This window comes from Palaemon carinicauda, chromosome 11 (assembly GCF_036898095.1).
Source record: "Palaemon carinicauda isolate YSFRI2023 chromosome 11, ASM3689809v2, whole genome shotgun sequence".
NCBI classification, from domain to species: Eukaryota; Metazoa; Arthropoda; class Malacostraca; order Decapoda; family Palaemonidae; genus Palaemon; species Palaemon carinicauda.
Genome location: NC_090735.1, coordinates 110,654,246 through 110,673,180, shown reverse-complemented (window position 1 = coordinate 110,673,180; position 18,935 = coordinate 110,654,246). Strand labels below are relative to the sequence as shown.

General features: G+C 46.4%; 1 protein-coding gene across 2 annotated transcripts in view; it reads left to right on the top strand.

Annotated features, from left to right (window-relative positions):
- Nucleotides 1-18,935, top strand: part of LOC137650118 (uncharacterized) — an 80,979-nt gene that overhangs the window by 45,597 nt on the left and 16,447 nt on the right. For both annotated transcript variants that reach the window (XM_068383251.1, XM_068383252.1), the window contains exon 5: nt 7,503-7,659. In XM_068383251.1, the coding sequence (XP_068239352.1) occupies nt 7,503-7,659 (157 nt within the window). The remainder of the gene's footprint in view (nt 1-7,502; nt 7,660-18,935) is intronic.

The window sequence follows — 18,935 nt, the reverse complement described above, 5'->3', positions numbered from 1 at the left end:
GTCAGACCCCCTCGCGTGGGCGCCTCCGAAGACGCCCTTCAGATCTCCCCTGAGGATGGAAGAGGAGTTTGAGACCTGGTTCCTCAGTGAGGAGCTCCCAAGCTCCCCTCCAGCGCCTTGAGCTACATTCCCGTCCGTCTTCCTGTAGCCTTCGTCGCCGACCGGACACCATGTGGACCCACCAGCAACGAAGTCCGACTCGGGCCTTTCAGTGAGGTCCTACAGGTCTTCGGGCTCCTCGGTCGAGGCCTACTCCTACTCATTGGAAAACGGAGCCCCGAGGGACCATAGGAGACGGCGAGATAGGTCCCGCAGGAGACGGTCTTGCTCACGTTCCCGTTCCAGATCCCGCCACGTGGGTAGGCGCTCTAGATCCAACAGGAGGAAATACTGTATAGGAGAAGCGACTTGCCGGAGGAAGAATGGGTGTGGGTCGCCATCCCCCGTAGCCAACTCCTGGGGGCTTCAGCAGTCCCGAGCATCTCGGGATGGCTCCCTAGGTCCCGCTCACCAGTAGGATTTGTCTCCAGCAGCAGATATGATCGACGGAGGGAGTCGTCTCTTCAGGCCCCAAGGGACAGGCATAAGTCCGCGAAGGTTCTGACTCCATCCGCCCAGTGGAGAGAGTCGCCCCTTCGGTGGTCTGGCAGCCGCGTCCCGGCCTCAAAATCAACGACGAATCGTCCGGAACGAGAGAGACTCCTTCCCTCGACGGGCAAGCCCGCAGACCCCTGGTCCGCCGGAAGAAGAGAAAAATCCAGGACGGAGGCCTCCGTCCCTGCGGCGATGCCCGTCCTACTCCCTGAACCGCAGAGACTGGACTACTCCAGGAAGATGCCTCCTCCCCGTGCAGCTCCCCCCGTCGGAGGCCCCTCTTCACGAGCACTGGGAGCGCCTGACGGAGAATGTAGAGGACGGTGTAGAAGGTTCGGCAGCGGAAGTTTCGGCCTACAGAAGGGTGATAGGCCTCATTAGGCGTCACCACAGGCTGGATGAACCTGAGCCCTCTACTGACGAAGTCTGGCTCTCGAGCCTCAGCAGGCTGGTGGATGCACCTGTGCAACAGAGGCCCTCGCTAGCCTCCCTTTGGCTAGGGATGTTAGGCCGGGTATGGCGCATATTGACAAGATCGTGTCCAACCACGCGGAAGCTCCCAAGAGTCAGAGCTCCTCCAAGCTTCTCCAGGGCCTGAAGACGCAGAGCCGGTTCTACCTTCCTGAAGGACACCGCGCGGGTCCCTGTACGGTGGAGCCAGCAGTCGCCATTCTGGGACAAGGAGCGGCAGAGGAGAGGGCTACCGCTGCCCCGGTTTGTTTCTCTGCGGAAACGTCCATGATGGAGGAGCTGGCCAAGGACCTGGTGCACGTGTCATCGTGGCTGGATTGGTGGGCCTCCATCCACGCTGGTGGGGTTCCAATCCTCGCACGACCTCGCAATTCTGGAGAATCAGGCCTTGCTGAAGGAGCTGATTAGCTCGAGAGGTAAGGCCCTGAAGTTCCTGTCTTACCAATCCATCGCGCAGGCCGCCAATTGGATACTGCGGAAGAGGGACACTGTGCTCAACAAACTTGTCAGGAGGCTCCCTGACAGAGAAGCGAGGTCCCTGAGGAGCCTGCCACTGCGGGACGACTCAGTGTTCCCTCTGAAGGTGGTGGAGGAGACGGTAGAGAGGGTTAGGAAGCTAAAGGATGCGGGGGAACCCAGACCCCCTCCAGCGAGAAGACCTGCCCATAGAAGGACACCCTCCGATGTTTCCCTCCTCGCGCCTCACCTAGCCAGCCCAGGAGAGACGCCCCTACTACGTCCTGGTAGCAACCTTTGCAGCCCACCCGTAGAGGAACGCCGGCTGCGCAGTCAGCCTTCAGGCCTTTCCTATTCGGCTGTCAGAAGAAGTCGTTCAAGCCGCGCCTCTCGAAGGAGATAGGGAGAGAGGCCCCCTACTCCTGCCGAAGCCTCAGGTGGGGGGATGCCTCAAACATTCTTGGCAAGCATGGCGAGACCACGGATCAGATCCGTGGACCGTAACAGTTCTGAGAGACGGGTACAGGTTGCCCTTCCTGGCGGACACCCCACCTCTGATACCAGATCTGCAGGCGGAATGGTTGGCACCGAAAGACCCCTTGAGAAGGACGGCCCTACAAGAAGAGGTCATGCGATGCTGGCGAAAGGGGCAATAGAACCAGTCAAGAACCCGGGTCCAGGGTTCTACAGCAGACTCTTCCTGGTGGAGAAAGCGACAGGGGGCTGGAGACCAGTCATAGACCTCTCAGCCCTCAACAGGTTCGTGTGCAAGACCGACTGCAAGATGGACACTCCGAAGTCGGTCCTAGCAGCCTTGAGGGAGGGAGACTTCATGATACATTAAGAAGCAAGGAGGACTGAAATCAAAGGAGCTGTGCGACCTCATGTTAGAGTTTCTGGAATGGGCCGAAATGGAGCAGATCAAGATCTCGGCCAGATTCATCCCAGGGAAGAGAAACGTCCTGGCCGACGGCCTCAGCAGAATGGGTCAAGTGGTAGGGTCCGAGTGGTCCTTGCACCCGGAAGTGGCCAAAACTCTCATTCAGAAGTGGGGCTCGCCAGTGATAGACCTCTTCGCCACGAGACTGAACGCACAGCTCCCCTTGCTTTGTTCTCCTGTGCCGGATCCGGGGGCGGCGTTCAAGGACGCCTTCCAACACCCTTGGGACAACCTCGATATTTACGCCTTCCCTCCCTTCGGAATGCTCAGGCAAGTCCTCAACAGGGTGAGGCGAGCGGACAACCTGTGGATGACTTTGGTAGCAGCCTGGTGGCCGGAGAGAGAGTGGTTCGCGGATCTAAAGGAACTGGCACGCCTTCCACCTTGGCCCTTCCGGACAGACCAGACCTCCGGCAACGCACTTTCAAAGGCTCCACGAAAACCCTCGGTCCCTCTGCCTTCACGAGTGGAGGTTATCGAGCGTCTCCTGAGGAAGGAAGGGTATTCGGCAAAAACGGCAACAAGGATGTCAGGGTACCTGAGACGTTCGTCAGCCGCAGTATACTAGGCAAAGTGGGCTACCTTCATGAAGTGGTGCGTCTCGAAGAACATCAAGCCGTTGCAGTTCTCCATCCCGGAGATAGCTGACTTCCTAGTCTATCTCAGGGACGAGGCGAACATGTCCATCCCAGCCATTAAAGGAGTCTGAGCTGCCCTGGGACAAGTCTTCCTCTTGAAGGGCATCGACCTGGGTACCTCCAGACACATCTCGATGCTCATCAAGAGCTTCGAGCAATCATGCCCCCCTCAGGCCGTTAGGGTGCCCCAGTGGGATGTGGCTAGAGTCCTGAAGATGCTGTCAGAACCTCCCTTCGAACCCCTAAAGGACATCTTGGACAGAGCGCTCACCCTCAAGACAGCTTTTCTGTTAGCGATGGCATCAGCAAAACGGGTAGGGGAGATTCATGGACTGTCGTACGAGGTGTCACACTCGAAGGGTTGGCGTGAAGCTACCTTCAGGTTCATACCATCCTTCGTGGCCAAGACCCAGAATCCAGCAGTCTGGGACCTCAAGTTTGAAGGATTCTAGGTGCCGGCAATCCCTCGTCCGGACAACCCGAGGGACTTGCTTCTGTGCCCTGTCAGAGCGGTACAGAAGTACTTAGAGAATACAGCCAGACTTCGACCTGAAATCAAGAGTCTGTTCGTCTCCTCAGGATTAGTAAAGAAGCCAATCTCCAAGAATACGGCCAAATAGAGGGCAGGTACATGGGCTAGTCTGTCAACCTTCACAGCTCACTACTTGAAGGAGTGTTCGAGGAGATCCCTGGACGTATTCTCTCTCAGTCCCGTCATTTCCGCGCTTCAAAAGATTTAAAGGTGTAGCCCCAGGGAAAACCACGGGCGGTAAGTCCAAGAGATACAGGTTCCTTCCTTACCCCCTCTTTTCCCCTATTACTTTCCCTGAAATGACCCTAAAATCCTTTAACTGCCATGGGATACATCGTCAGTGAATGAATACGTCTCCAAGGATTTTTACAGAGGTAAGTTTTTTGGGTAGTTTTCCCTATTTCTCGTGTTTTCTCTTGGGGGGTCAGCAGAACTTAGCCTCCTATCTAGGTTCCCCTTTCTCTCCTCATCACGGTTTCTAGGTCCTGTGGGACACTCCCACCTCCTAAGGTATAAGTCTCCTAAGAAAGTACAGTAGTTTGAGGTAAGTACTACGTGTTGGAACAAATCACAAATTTTTAGTAATTTGTATTTTTCCTAACAGTACTTACCTCGAACTACTTTCAGGTTATGGCCCGCCCTTCCTACCCCGAGTGCCTTACAGGACTTGGTAGAAACCTATCTGACCCCGGGTCGTCTCTGGGCGCGTATCACTCCTCCAGAGGTTACCCCGCATAGAAAACGGGAGTAGGGTAAACTACACAAAATTCTGGTCGGTAGGGAGGAGATCCCAGATACTCCTAAGAAAGTAGTTCGAGGTAAGTACTGTTAGGAAAAATACAAATTACTTAAAATTTGTGATATTATTTTTAAGATTTGAAATTTTTCAAGTTTTATGGATGGTTTAAACAAGGAAATATGCTCGTATTTGCTTAGTGGAGTGAATCTCCAGAGCAGCATGCCACACCCTCTACCCCTACAGAGTATGAGGGGATTCATGTGCCCCTAAGGGAGGCAGACAAAGCGGAGTCAGTGTACCTTTAGGGATGTTCTTGCCCTACTTTGTGAGTGCAATGGGTTGCTTGAGGCAATCTTGGTTCTACCTTCATTGATAGGCACTTTAAGTTGATGATGAGATCTGTGGATCTGAGAACACACACTGTTCCAGTTGGTCAAATGAGATAGCGAGAAACATCAACGATCCTCCACCTCCCCCCAACCGGGGAGAACCACACTGGTTGCTCCAAAAGGAATAAAAACGCTGGGGAACAGGAGAAACGGTAGGCACACTTATTGGGGTTTATAACATAAACACTTGGTGGGATCATAGGCACGACACAGGAGGAAGTCACAGATACAGGGGTGTCAGGCACTGGGGTGACACACTTAAGGATTCACTGCATTTAGGGATCACCACTGGAGTCATTGGTACCAAGGTTACTGTGAGGATGTTACTACAAGATCAAGAACATCTTGGTCTTTTGTTGAAATCTGGAAATTGCTGATAAACGCAGCAGCATCAAGAGTCTTTCCATCAGATGTTCACGTCAGCAAACTCAAGGAGGTAGTGCGACAGTTCCTGTCTAAGACAGTTCTCCTAGCTTGGCTCTGGCAGTGTCTTCTCAGCCCCATTCCCTTGCAAGAGGAGCTTGTTCATGTGTGCCTTCATCAGGGATTCTTACTGCTCAGCCTTGGGTAAGTTCTTTTTAAAAAAGGGTATAGACCTCTCCTCCTTGGGGATTTGAATATGCTATGAGGAGCATTGAGTGGTTTTGCCCACCCTAGGACCTTGGTTCACTAAGTGGGACCATGACCACGGTTTCAAGACTTCCGCATAACCCGTTTTAGCGTTTGAGAAGGTCGTCTGACTTTGCTAAGCCCTGGCATTGGTTAAGAGAGTAGGCACGTATCACTCCCTCTCTTTTAGTCGCCTATGCTGAGGGTTGGAAGGAGGTCTCTCAATTTTGTGGCTAAACCCATAATCCTGCAGTGCATGATCCCAGAATTAAGACCTCATTTCCTCTACAGGTGGCAATCGAGAGGAGATGATTGCGCTATCTGAAAAGGACCTGATACCTCACGCTAAAGTGTCAGCTCCTCTTCTTTATGACTGATATAACCAAGAAAGAGGTGTCAAGGAACAATCTCTAGCCTCGTGAGACAAACCGTATAGCATACGCCTTGACAACTAAAAGGGTCAAAGTACCAGCCAGGACCAGTACTAAAAAGTCAGCAGTATAGGCTCCACCCTAATTTTCAAGAGGATTCTTGCAATTGGCCTGGTGTTGAAGGCTAGATTTTGGATACACAATAAAACCATGAATTTTACCTACAGGAGTATACTAAACTAACCAGTCCCTCAACACCTTGCTTCTTGGTCCTTTGGCTGCTCAAGTAGGTATGTAGAGTATACTAACCAGGCCCTTGAAACTTTTGATCTTGGTCCTTTGGCTGCTCAAGTAGTAGCCAGTCAAGCTCCATTAGAAAGGAAGCATCTTGTCTTTGGTGATGTGTGTGTTTAAGTCTGGAATGAAAGGAAGAATTACTAGCTCTTATCTTTCATCTCGCCTTTCCCTATTAGGGATGAATCTGGTGTACTGTTACTCGCTGGATCTGACTTGATGCTGGTAAGATACACATAGAGCTCAGTTCTTTAGAATCTATAATCAAGGGAGGATGGGGGAAATGATAGTAACCCCTGGATCATCATATGCTAGGGGTATCATTCCCGACTGCTCTCTCCTTTGGGGGAAGGGAATCCTCCTTTGACCACATACCAATCTTCGTGTACAGGCCAGGCCCTATCAGCATATTCATTCCTTTAATGGACCAATAGGGGGTTGCTGGAATCATCCTCTTTGCTTCAGTATGGGACCAGGTAGTCTGACACCTCTAGGGAAGAAAAGGAACCAACCATATTGGTTTTAGTGGGACTTCCTCTCAACCACCCCTCTCAATCCTAAGCTGAAGGTCAAAAGTGTAGTCTGACAGACAGGTGGAGGGGGGCTACTCAAGTGCTCACTACCTGTTAACAAATTTAACTGGTGTTCCAGGTCTACTGAATACATATCCTCATTTTAAAGGACCCAGAGTTGTATAGCTCCAGAATTTAGTGCCAAACAGACCTTGTTCATTTTAGTGTCTGCCATGGAATCCTTGGAAGTGGGGACTATAGGGGGAACCTAGATGGCTACTTGGGCGGTTGCCAAGCTAGTGTACAAGTCCTTTTACGAAGCCTTGCAGAACTTTATTAGGACAAAGTTGGGGTTAATGTATGGCACAGTTTTGATGGCTTTTGATCTGGAGAAGTGAAGGTAGAGGAAATGTTTGTACAATACTGTGATCCAATGTGCAAATTGCTACTCCTCCAAGCCCTCATGGGCACAAAGTCAATACCCAGGTATACTTGATAATGTTTGTGAAGTGATTGGTTGCACAGCTACAGTGTGTATACTTATGACAAAAGCTTGAGTGGTAGTCGAGTGGTTGTTGTGATGTAGGTATGCCGGTGAGGACTGGAATGAAGGTTCATTTCTGGGACGCCGTGCGTGAAATCACTCACAGCAAATGACTTTCAGCTGCAGAAGTACTGTGGCAAGTTCAGATGAGACTGAACTTATGAATTCTCCCCTATACACGCTTGAGTCTGTGCCTTGCATGGTTTTATACTGGTTCTGGAGCAGGGTAGATAATATTTCTTTGTTAGTCTTGTCATCTAGACTTTTCTCAGAAAAGTCCTTGGAGACTGCACAAAACCTCCCTAGACATAATTTTTTCCTGTTAAAACTCTTTTATTTACTTCAGTTAGGTAGGCTTGAATTTTTTTTTGTCATCATTGAATTGTGTTTATATTTTTCTGATACTTTTTCAGCTCAATTTGGACCCTGGAGCACTGGCCCTCAGCATGGATTTGCACGTATTTCTCGATGGGAATTGAAAAAGCCTCCAGAGCGTTTGCCAACTGGAGACGTAGAAGCTATTTTCCAACTTCTTGATAATGAATTCACTCGTTCTATGTGGAACTACCCGTAAGTTTGTTTAATTATTGCAGATTTCGAAGAATAATTTTGTTAGGAAGACTATTTTTTTTTCCTAGTTAGAATTTAAAAAAATTGATTTCTCTTGATTATGTCAATATCACAGTACTTGTGCCTTACAAGTGCTATACAGGATAAAAATTCCATCTTTTGATCTGGAGATTTGACTTCTAGAATTATTCATTGCAAACTTATTTTTCATTTGTATCTAAGTATCTCAGGACCCGTATTCCATTTGTTTCCTTATTTCCTTTCCTCACTGGGCTATTTTCCTTGTTGGAGCCCTTGGGCTAGCATCCTGCTTTTCCGAATAGGGTTGCAGCTTGACAAGTAATAATAATAGTGTTGAATAAAGTGTTCTAATGATGTTGATAAAAAGATTGTATACTGTATTGATAAAAGGAAAGGGTTAAAGAGAAAGTAACAATTATGATTTACTAACCTAAGTAAGGGCATATAGTATTTAAGAAAGGGAACAATCAAGAAAAAAGGGTCAAGATTATTATTTGTTTATTAAAGGATGAAATTAAGCCTCCAAAAATACAAATGAAATAACCTATGTGAGGACATGAAATTAAAAGAAAAAACTAAATTAAAATTTAATATGAGATTATAGTTTATGTACTGTACAAAAATTTTCTATTTTTATTATATTGATTGAAACCAAATGTGTGATTTCATAGATCAAGGACGGTTTTTAATAATTTTCGATGAACCGCGAGTCTTATTTAATAGTAATGCTCCATTGCTTATTCAAATTACCGGTAAGTTATTTTTGTGTGGTTAATTTTCAAATGACTAAGGGTACAGTATGTACCAGTTAGTGACTGGACTAGTTATTATTTCATATAATTTTGTATTTTCACTTGTTAAATCATCCTTTTTTTCCTGCACAAATACAAACCCTTTGCTATTTATAGTGGTATTACTTTTGGTGAAGCTGAAAGACAAGCCATGATAATTTTAGTGAGGAATAACTACCCCAACTGCTCGGCAGCTGGTAGGTGGAGGTAGTGCTGCTACGCCCCTCACTCTCTCACTTTTCTTTCTGGCTCGATAGGGGACAGCCATACTGCCGCTCTCTCCTGCAAAGACTTTCCTTTTGTTTTTATATGATGAAAACATCTTGTATGTTTTTATATATTGTAATTTTTATTACAGTTGCTGTTTGTGTGTGCCGCAAGGAAGTCATCATTGTGTTGATACTACTACTCCCTTACTATGCTGCTCTCCCTCTTACGTGGATGGCCAGCAGGTACTTGGTGGGGGTACACCTTTCCTGTTCGCGGGTTAAGTGGCGCTCCCTTTGGTTTCTCCAGTTCTCAAGTTAAATTTAATATTTGTTTGTAATTTAACTTTTTCAGCACTCGACTCCGGTCTCTTTGCCAGCAGTGGGCCAATGTCCTTTCTTGGCTGGCAGAGGGAGTGCTTAGTCTTACCTTGTCCGCTGACTCTAGGGAAATCCCCTTCTAACTGAGGGTTGAGTTTGCCCCCCCCCCTTTTTTTTTTTTTTTTTTTTTTTTTTTTTTTTTTTTTTTTTTTTTTTTGTTGCAGTTTCAGGCATTTATCCTCGGATAACGATGCCGTTCTTCTTTGTTCGGCTAAAGCAGCTGACATGCTGACATAGAAAGGATATCAGTTCATTCCTGTAGATTCGTCCGCTTCAGTCACAGTCCTGCACTACCTGTGGAACCTTGTGAGCTGCTCGCTGGTTACATAGTAGCACTCGACACTGACCTTCAACTTGAATAAGGTTTATTGAAGGGAAACAGAGTGCTGCCAGGAGGTTCGCCTCCAATGGTTGGAGAACTTTTTCTTCCGAGGGAGATTTAACCTTCCCGGGTGTTGGGCTGTTCTCCCTTCCGAGGGAGGGCTTCCCTTCATCAGCCGTTTAGCAACCTTCCCTCTTCGGGGAGAACTGCTGATCTTCGTCGAGCTAACGAAGATCAGCAGCTGCTATCTCGTTGCTGAAGACTATGCTTCTCCTCTTGGTCTGGGGGAAAGTGAAGTCCAAGGCAAGATCCTCCTTTTGGAGGACTTCTCTCGTTTGTGAGATTGTTCAGTGACCAAAATGTGTTGTACGCCTACGCTTTTTCCCATAGGGCTGGGAGAAAGCTAGTCCTAGGTGATGTCCACCTTCGGGAGAATATTCCTGTCTTTCGCGAGAGAAAGCTTGTGATCAGCTTTGTGTGAGAGTAGGCTCCCGCTCCAGAGGATCCTGCTAGATGTTCCCCTTCGGGGGTCCTTCGGAAGTCAAGAGCTTCTGACCCGTCTTCTCTTTGGGTCTTCTCCTCCCCCTGCTGTAGGAGACGCCCTTTTAAACCTTTGGGCTGTCGCAGGTTCTGCTGACTGTTGGTCTGACTTAGGTCTCTCATGGCCTACGCCAAAGATGTTGCTTCTCCTCCAGGGACGGTAGGAGAGCAAAGTCCTAGGCCTATTCCTCCTCCGTGAGAGAATCTCTCGTTTGTGAAAGAAAATCTCTTATGGTCAGTGGTCTCTTTACGCTTAAGCTTCTCCCCCAAGGGTTGGAGTAGGGCTTTGACCTAAGCGAGGTTCTCCTTCGGGGGAACCACTCCCACCCCCTGAATAAGGAAGCTCTCGAGCTTAAGCAGTCTCCCACTGGGGTGGTTTTTGCAGATGTTCCCCTTCAGAGGTTCGTCGGGTGGAGTTCTTGACTCCTCCATCCTGGGCGTGCTCCTCCCCCAGCGGTAGGAGACACTTTTTTTTTAACCCTTAAGTCCATGTCGTGTGTTCCTTCCGGTATTGTGACAGTCACACATTGGGCTTGTGTGACCATGGGCCTTCGGGCTCTCGTTGCATGGAACCTTCAAGCTCTCGCAACTCGGGATCTTCAGGTCCTCGTCTCGTTAGGTCCTCGGGCTTACGGGACTCTGAGCCTTCAAACTCTGGTTACGTTGAACCTACGGGTTCTCGCAACCTGTGACCTCCTGGTCCTTGTCACGTTGAGCTTACGGGCGTTTGTGACTCCGAGCCTTCGGGTTCAGGGTACGTGGAACCTTCCGGATCTCGTAACCCAGGACCGTTGGGTCCCAATTGCTTAAGCTCATGAGTTCTCGCAACTCAAGTTATGTTGAATGGGCTCTCGTGATCGCTGTTATGCCGAGTCTGTTGACTCAAATAACAGAGAATCTTCGCATTCTCGTCTCGTGAACCCACATGACACATTGCCTGAGGGATTCCATCTCTCTCCAGGTAGGGATGACTTAGTTCCTTTGAGTTCTTGTCATCCTTCTCGTAGCGTGTCACACGACACGTTGCCTAAGAGATTCCATCTCCCTCCAGGCAGAAATTATGTAGTTCCTTTGAGTTCTCATCATGCTTCTCTTCGTCACGTTGCCTGAGGGATTCCATCTCCTTCCAGGTAATGAGGACGTAGTTCCGTCGGGTTCTTATCATCCTTCGTCATGTGATCCTGTGGGTTCACACAACACGATGCCTGGGGATTTCTTCTCCCTCCAGGCAGCAATGACGTAGTTCCTTCAAGTTTGTGTCATCCTTCGTCGCGTGAGCCGTGTCGGTTCACGTGACACGTTGCCTGAGGGATTCTATCTCCCTCCAGGTAATGATGCCTGAGGGATTCTATCTCCCTCCAGGTAATGATGACTTAGTCCTTTGGATTCTCGTCATCCTTCGTCGCGTGAGCTATGTGGGTTCACATGACATGTTGCCTGAGGGATTCCATCTCCCTCCAGGTAATGATGCCTGAGGGATTCTATCTCCCTCCAGGTAATGATGACTTAGTCCTTCGGATTCTCGTCATTCTTCGTCGCGTCAGCTATGTGGGTTCACATGACACGTTGCCTGAGGGATTCCATCTCCCTCCAGGTAATGATGACGTAGTTCCTTCGGATTCTCCTCATCCTTCTCGTCACGTGAACCCTGTGATGCTTGAGGGATTCCATGTCCCTCCAGGCAGTGATGAGATAATTCCTTCAGGTTCTTTTCATGCTTCTTGTTGCGTGATACGACACGATGCCTGAGGGATTTCCTCTCCCTCCAGGTATCAATGAAGTAGTTTCGTCGGGTTCTCGTCGCATGAACCCTGTGGGTTCACACAACTTGGTGCCTGAGGGATTCCATCTCCCTCCAGGTATCGATGACAGTTCCTTTGGGTTTTCGTCGCGTGAACAAGGGGTCAGAGGGACATCATCCCCCTTCAGGAATTGATGTTATAGTTCATTCGGGTTCTTGTCATGCTCCTTATCGCGTGAACCGTGTGGTCTCATGCGATGTGATTCCTGGGAGATTATATCTCCCATCAGGTGTTGGTGACATTGTTCCTTCGTGGTCTTGTGCCACCCATTACGTTAAACCTTCGGGCTCTTGTAATCCGGAGTCTCCGGTCTCCTGTTGCGTGGAGCCTTCAGGCATGCGCAACACAAGTCAGGCTCTTGTGACTGGTATCATCCTGAACCTTCCGACTCGTCAGTTACGCTGAACCCCTGGGCTCTCGTAACCCTTGTGGATCTTCAGGTCCAAGTCGCGTGGATCCTGTGGGCTCACGTGACAAGGTTCTCGGCCAATTTTCAAGATCCCATTTTATGGAACCCATAGGTTCTCGTCGTTCCGAATCTCACGATTTGCGTGACCCAGAGTTTATTCTGAAAGCTCTGTGATTGACCCCCCCTGGGTTTGGTCTTTCAATCTATGCTCCTTCCTTTTGTTTTCCGACAAACTACCTTCAAATCTCGCTACCGCCTGGACAGAAGAATTTTTACATATCAGTTCAATTTCTTCTGGCAGGTTTTGCCTGCATTAGACGGTAGTGATGGCAACCCGATACGAGAAAGTGGTCGTTGGCAACCCCATGCGAACCTGCCGAATGTATGGTTTTTATTGAGAAAACTTTCACATACGAGGCTACACCTATTTCGTTTACATAACTTCAACAGGCGTTGATTATTACTCCATAAAAGGCCGTAAGATCTCCTTGGCAGCATGCGTGCTCTCCAAGACAAAACCTTAAGGTCATTTCCACAAACGTTACTTTAACAGAGTGTTTGAGTCAGCCGCATGACGTCATTGTGTTCCTTGGCACAACTAATTCTGGTTTTACACGATAGGCTTTTGAGACATTTTATTTATTATACCCTTCCAGGGTTGCCTCAAAGCCTTTAGTCCAAAGGGAGCGGTGTTAGCATACGTTTACGAACAAAAGCAACAAACGTCATCTTTTCATTAAGTTTACGAAAGTTAAAAAGCCCTGCCCACAAGGGGTTGCAAGAACTTGGCAAGCCCCTCTCACAAGAAAGGTAGGCAAACCAACGGAGGAATGATAGCTACAATAACTGAACGTTTTGTTTGTGTGCAAATGCACTCACAGCTTAAGAAATACTACTGCTATCGACAAAAAAAAATTCCTTGGGCAATAATGTTGCGATTCGTCGCACAAACATTATTCCCTCAAACGGGCCGAGTTTTTTTCAAACGTTTACCCTGAGGCAAAGATTATGCATGCGGTACTGCAGATGGACAGGTACATATGCGTGCAAGTGATCTTTATACCTACAAGGGCTATAGACCATCTGACAATTAGAACTGTTCTAATAAGTTGTTATGGCTATATATCTTTCGGAAAACCAGGTTATGTATTACTCGTCTACCTTCCCGTAACTAGACATACTGCTTTTGCGATCTGCTTTCATAGGCACTCTTCCTTTCTTTCCGATCGAAGTTCTTAGATTTTTTTATTTTTATAGAAATACCTGGACCAAAATCTTCTCATAAGTGTATCCGTTCCCTAGAAGGAAAAATTCAGTACTTATGTCAGTTCTTACCGATTAGAGACGAAGAAATACAAACGTTTTTCATCTTTTACAAGAAAGAAGAAATCTCGGTTACGAAAGTTTTTAATGTTCTCCAACCGAGTTCCGGATACGACTATAATTCGGGCTACACCCGTATGTTCGTCCTGCTCCCCGTCTGTGTTACTGGTCCTTAGATAGACGTATGCACATGTTACTCGTCCAACAATAGATTGAAGATAATTCTTGATCTCATCCTTTGGGAGTAGCCGGGTGGATTTGGTAGTTACTCACCGGTCTCTTGTCTGAAAAGTGATCTCTAAGGAGATTTGCTGTTATAGTATAAACAGTACTGACTACCTGGTTTACTGATTTGTATCATTCTCACTTGGCCAACCCACACTAGATTGGTGGCAATAGGAGGAGGACAGGATCCTCCCTCCCCCTTCATAGCAGAAGCTTGCAATCAGTTGCCTGTCTTTACATCAACTCGAGATGTGTTCTTGCTACGCAGTCGCTCGACTCCTCTGGGCGAACCGAGGAGCATTGACTTTCACTTGAGAGCCAAGGCCGCTTATTCCACTCAAGGAAACTTGCTAGCACTTGAAGGAGGCAAATAGTCACAATCCCGGGGTATTGTTGACCACCCTGAGGGGTAATTGGTTAACCAGGTAGTCCAGTGCCCTTCCCATTTTTCGATTAGAAAGGGAAAATCTTTCCTCATGGGTCTAAGAGTGCCTCAAGTCCTTGTGGAATTGAGCAAGCGATTCCCTAGACACCCTGGGTCAAGTAAGGTCAGAAGAACTGACGGACGACAGTTGGTGGGTTGCAGACGAGGACCTCTGCATAGAGGTCAATCTTCTTATCCCCCCCTCTGGAACTGATGCTCTTTCCGCATGCATCAAAAGAGGGGGGGGGGGGGGGGCATATGCCGCTCCAATCCACCTCCATCCTTTTATCCAAATCAGAAAGGTACCAGCATATAGATCTCATAGAGAATCTTCTAGCAGTAAAAATACTCAGATGGACAGAAGACACATAAGTGTCCCTATCCACTTGTGTCATTCCTGGCAACAGAAATGTGCTTGCAGACAATATAAGCAAAGTGACTCTGTGGACTCAGAGTGTCTTTGAATCTTCTAGTAGCCAACAAAGTCTCAACTTTGTGGGGTTTCCCTGACTGGACGTGTTCACAACGGTGCGAAAGCATAGATGTGTTTGCATTTCCCACGCTCTGTTTGATAAGAAAGTCCTCAGCCAAATCAGGATAAGCAAGAACTTATCAATGACTCCAATAGCTCCGATATGGCATCACACAGAATGGTTCCCGGACCTTCTGCAGCTCCCGAGGGAACTGCCTCCACGATACGATCTACTCGTACAGCCACATGCCAACATCTTTCACAAAGCCGTAGCCTTGCTTTGACTTCATGCCTACAAAATATCCAGTACCTCCTCTCAGAGAGACTTTGCGGAAGGGATAACTAGACACCCCAGACACTTCAGCTTCATTAACAAAAGCGGAGTTCCTGGTTCAGGGGCCTGGCAAGCCCCCCTGTGGCGGGATGTAAACGATAACAAACCCCCACACCTTTGATCACTCTTACTTTCAAATATCCCACAATACAAACTTTCCCCTTACTTTACTTTAAACTGGACGATTGCACGAAGGGAAAACAAACAAAACATAACCTTAAAACTATATTCACCGCAACCAAACCAAAAAAGTCACACATCATTAAACAAACTTAACACTAAAACAGACAAAAATAACACTTTTATACTTATATATTATAGCGGTGTGTGTGGGTACACAGAACTCACCAATCACAAAACCTTTACGAATCCAACACCAACAGTCCCCACACAGTAACGAAAAACACTTAAACACTAGAATAAATCACTTAATACTAAACCCAATCATATACCACAACCCAGAAATAAATCACATCTAACACCAACATAAGCGAGAACGCTAAAATATTAAATATATAAGTTGTGTTGTAACCGTAGTCCACAGACTCCACACACTGACAACAGTCCTTGTAGCCAATTGCCACAACTTCCAGGCAAACAATAACTGGAGTCAATTCGACTGTCCATTCTCATTATTGGTGTTCATCATCATCATCGTAAAGAACAAATCTATTTCCAGCCGGGTCGTCAACGCTCAAATTCTCTATTTATATAAATATCCGCAGTCTAACTATGTTCATTGTACGGTCCAGGTCGTCATCATCTTGCTATTCATATTTACAAGGCTAGGCAGGCAAGCAACACCTTCAAGGCCTAAATTTAACTCCAAAGAATGTTGAGGAGTCCAAAGGAGGAATTACGGCCTGCAATAAAAAAAGAAAAAACGCTTACGAAAACTCCTAACTAAACTATCGCACTATAATCAAAGATAAATAATAAACTTTGTATCATTCATGATCGCGCCTGACAAAAATAAATAAAACAGTACTTACTCCAATATAAAGAAAAATCACTTCACAGCCGGCTGTCGAGGAACAAAAAAACACAACCGACTCCTGCTACAGTCAAATAGCAAATCCTTTCGCCCAAGACATTCATTACCGCCCTAACCTTGCTAAAAATGTAAACAAACAACCTCAAATATACCGACAGTCTTTCCCACTACAAACTATCATTTGCTAACTACCACTTGTTCTTCGGCGCCGCGCACCGCAGACACACAAACACACACGGACACACAAACACACACACTCTCTCTCTCTCTCTCTCTCTCTCTCTCTCTCTCTCTCTCTCTCTCTCTCTCTCTCTCTCTCGCGTGATCTAGCAAACTAAAGCAAATGAAATTCTCTCTCTCTCTCTCTCTCTCTCTCTCCTCTCTCTCTCTCTCTCTCTCTCTCTCCTCTCTCTCTCTCTCTTTTTGACAGAGCTAAAGCAAATAAAATATCTCTCGATTTAACAAAACTAAAACAAACTCTCTCTCTCTAAACTAAAGCAAATAAACTCTCTCTCTCTCTCTCTCTCTCTCTCTCTCTCTCTCTCTCTCTCTCTCTCTCTCTCTCTCTCTCTCTCGCGTGATCTAGCAAACTAAAGCAAATGAAATTCTCTCTCTCTCTCTCTCTCTCTCTCTCTCTCTCTCTCTCTCTCTCTCTCTCTCTCTCTCTCTCTCTCTCTTTTTTACAGAGCTAAAGCAAATAAAATATCTCTCGATTTAACAAAACTAAAATAAACTCTCTCTAAACTAAAGCAAATAAACACTCTCTCTCTCTCTCTCTCTCTCTCTCTCTCCTCTCTCTCTCTCTCTCTCTCTCTCTCTCTCTCCTCTCTCTCCTCGATTTGGCAAACAAAAAAAATAAATTAAAATAAAATTAATCCTCCACACCCCTACCCCCCAAAAAAACCCAATCTCTTCTCCTTTCCTAGGGGTCTTGCCGTAAGGTCCTATATTAACTGATATTTAAAAACCATTCTGGCCTGTCAGCCCCCCTCCTGCCCCGAAAAAAAATTCAGTCGCTTCTCCTATCTTAGGGGTCTTGCCGTAAGTTGCTATATTAACAGATGAAAAAAAATACCATAAACCATAGACTTTTTTAAAGTAAAAGTTTCTCAGCAACTACAAGGAGCTAAGAGATGTTCTTGGGCTCGTTGGAAAGGTCTCGAGGTCCTGCGACGTATAGGGGGGGGGGGGTTTGTGGCGATGTCCGTACCCCTCCCTTCAAGGTGTAAGGACGCGAAAACTGTAAAATAAAGGTAAGCGTATCTCAGGAGCTACACAGGTTTAAGAGGTGTTCTTGAGCTCGTTGGAAGGGTCTAAAAAGGCTCGTTGTACATAGCACCCGACCCAACTCTTAGCCACCTTTTTGGGCCGGTGATCCCTAAACAGGTTTTTGGGTAACATAAACCATAGACTTTTTTTTAAAGTAAAAGTTTCTCAGCAACCACAAAGAGTTGAGAGGTGTTCTTGTGCTCGTTGGAAAGGTCTTGAAGTCCCACGACGTATTGGGGGTGTGGCAATGGGCGTACCCCTGCCTATAAGGGGTAGGGACTCGAAAACTGTAAATTAAGGTAACCGTATCTCAGGACCTACACAGGTTTAAGAGGTGTTCTTGAGCTTGTTGGAAAGATCTCAAGGTTCTGAGGTGTATAGGGGCACGAAAACCGTAAATTATCTCGGCAACCACAGGTAGTTAAGAGGTGTTCTTGGGCTATGTGGGAAAGGTCTCGAGGCCCTGAGTATGGCATATTCCATTCTCATCATCTCTGTCTTTTTTCTCTTTATCTTGAGCCCAACCTCATGTGATATTTCATGCATACTTAGGTAGGCAAGCTTTGCAAGTCCTGTGGTGTTTTGCTAATAAGGACAGCATTATCAGCATACTCAAGGTCAGCTAATTTCCTGTTACCTATCCAGTCCAATCCTTCTCCACCATCCCCAACTGTTCTATGCATTACAAAATCCATGAGGAGAATAAACAACATAGGTGACAACACATTCCCTTTGGGTACTCCACTGTTCTCAGGAAATTCATTAGATAGAACTCCAGTAACATTAACTTTGCACTTGTTATGCCCATGAACAGACTTAATCAAATTTACGTATTTAAAAGGAACTCCATAATAACGCAGGACTCTTCCATAAAATTGGGTGGTGCACACTATCAGAGGCTTTTTCATAGTTCACAAATGACATCAAAAGTTGATTTCTATATTCTACACATTGTTGTACCACATGTCTTAAAATGAAAATTTGGTCATTACAACTTCTACGTTTTCTAAATCCTGGTTGTTTATCTCTCAGCTTTTCATCAATCTTTTCTCTCTAGTCTCTTTAGAATGAGCATATATATTTTCATGACAACTGACGAAAGTGTGATGCCTGTGTAATTATTGCAATCAGTTAGATCTCCTATTTTTGCCATTTTCACCTACATTCCTAGCTCCCATTCATCAGGTTTTGCATCTTCATGCCACATTCTATTAAGTAATCATGTAAGTACAGTATTCTTGGAGTCTCTTCATATTCGGCCAATATCATCTCGGCAGTTATTCCATCATATCTAGGGGCTTGCCCTTGAGATTTTTTAATACCTTCAACTTCAAACACTGAATTCATTCATAGGCACATCAAGGTCTTCCTCACCTTCAGGTATATGAATTGAATTATTCCCTTCATATCCTATTCATGACTTCACTACAGTGTTCCATCCAATGTTGCCTTTCTTTATATTCTGTTGTTATAACAGATCTATCTCCCTTTTTGATGGGTATATACTTCTTTCCTCCAGTAGAGATTTCATTAATGATTCTATGAGCAATTCTTACACCATAGCCACTCCCTGAATTCATAGCTTTGTCAGCCTCATCTGCTTTCCTGTCTAAATATTCTCCCGAGTCTTTCCTGGCTTTTCTTTTGATCTCACTATTCATACTGGAATACTTAGCATGCTCTACCCTGTAATTTTCATTACTTCCTCGAAAACTTTCAACAATCAATTTCTGTTTTTGTATTCATTTTATAGTATCCCAAGT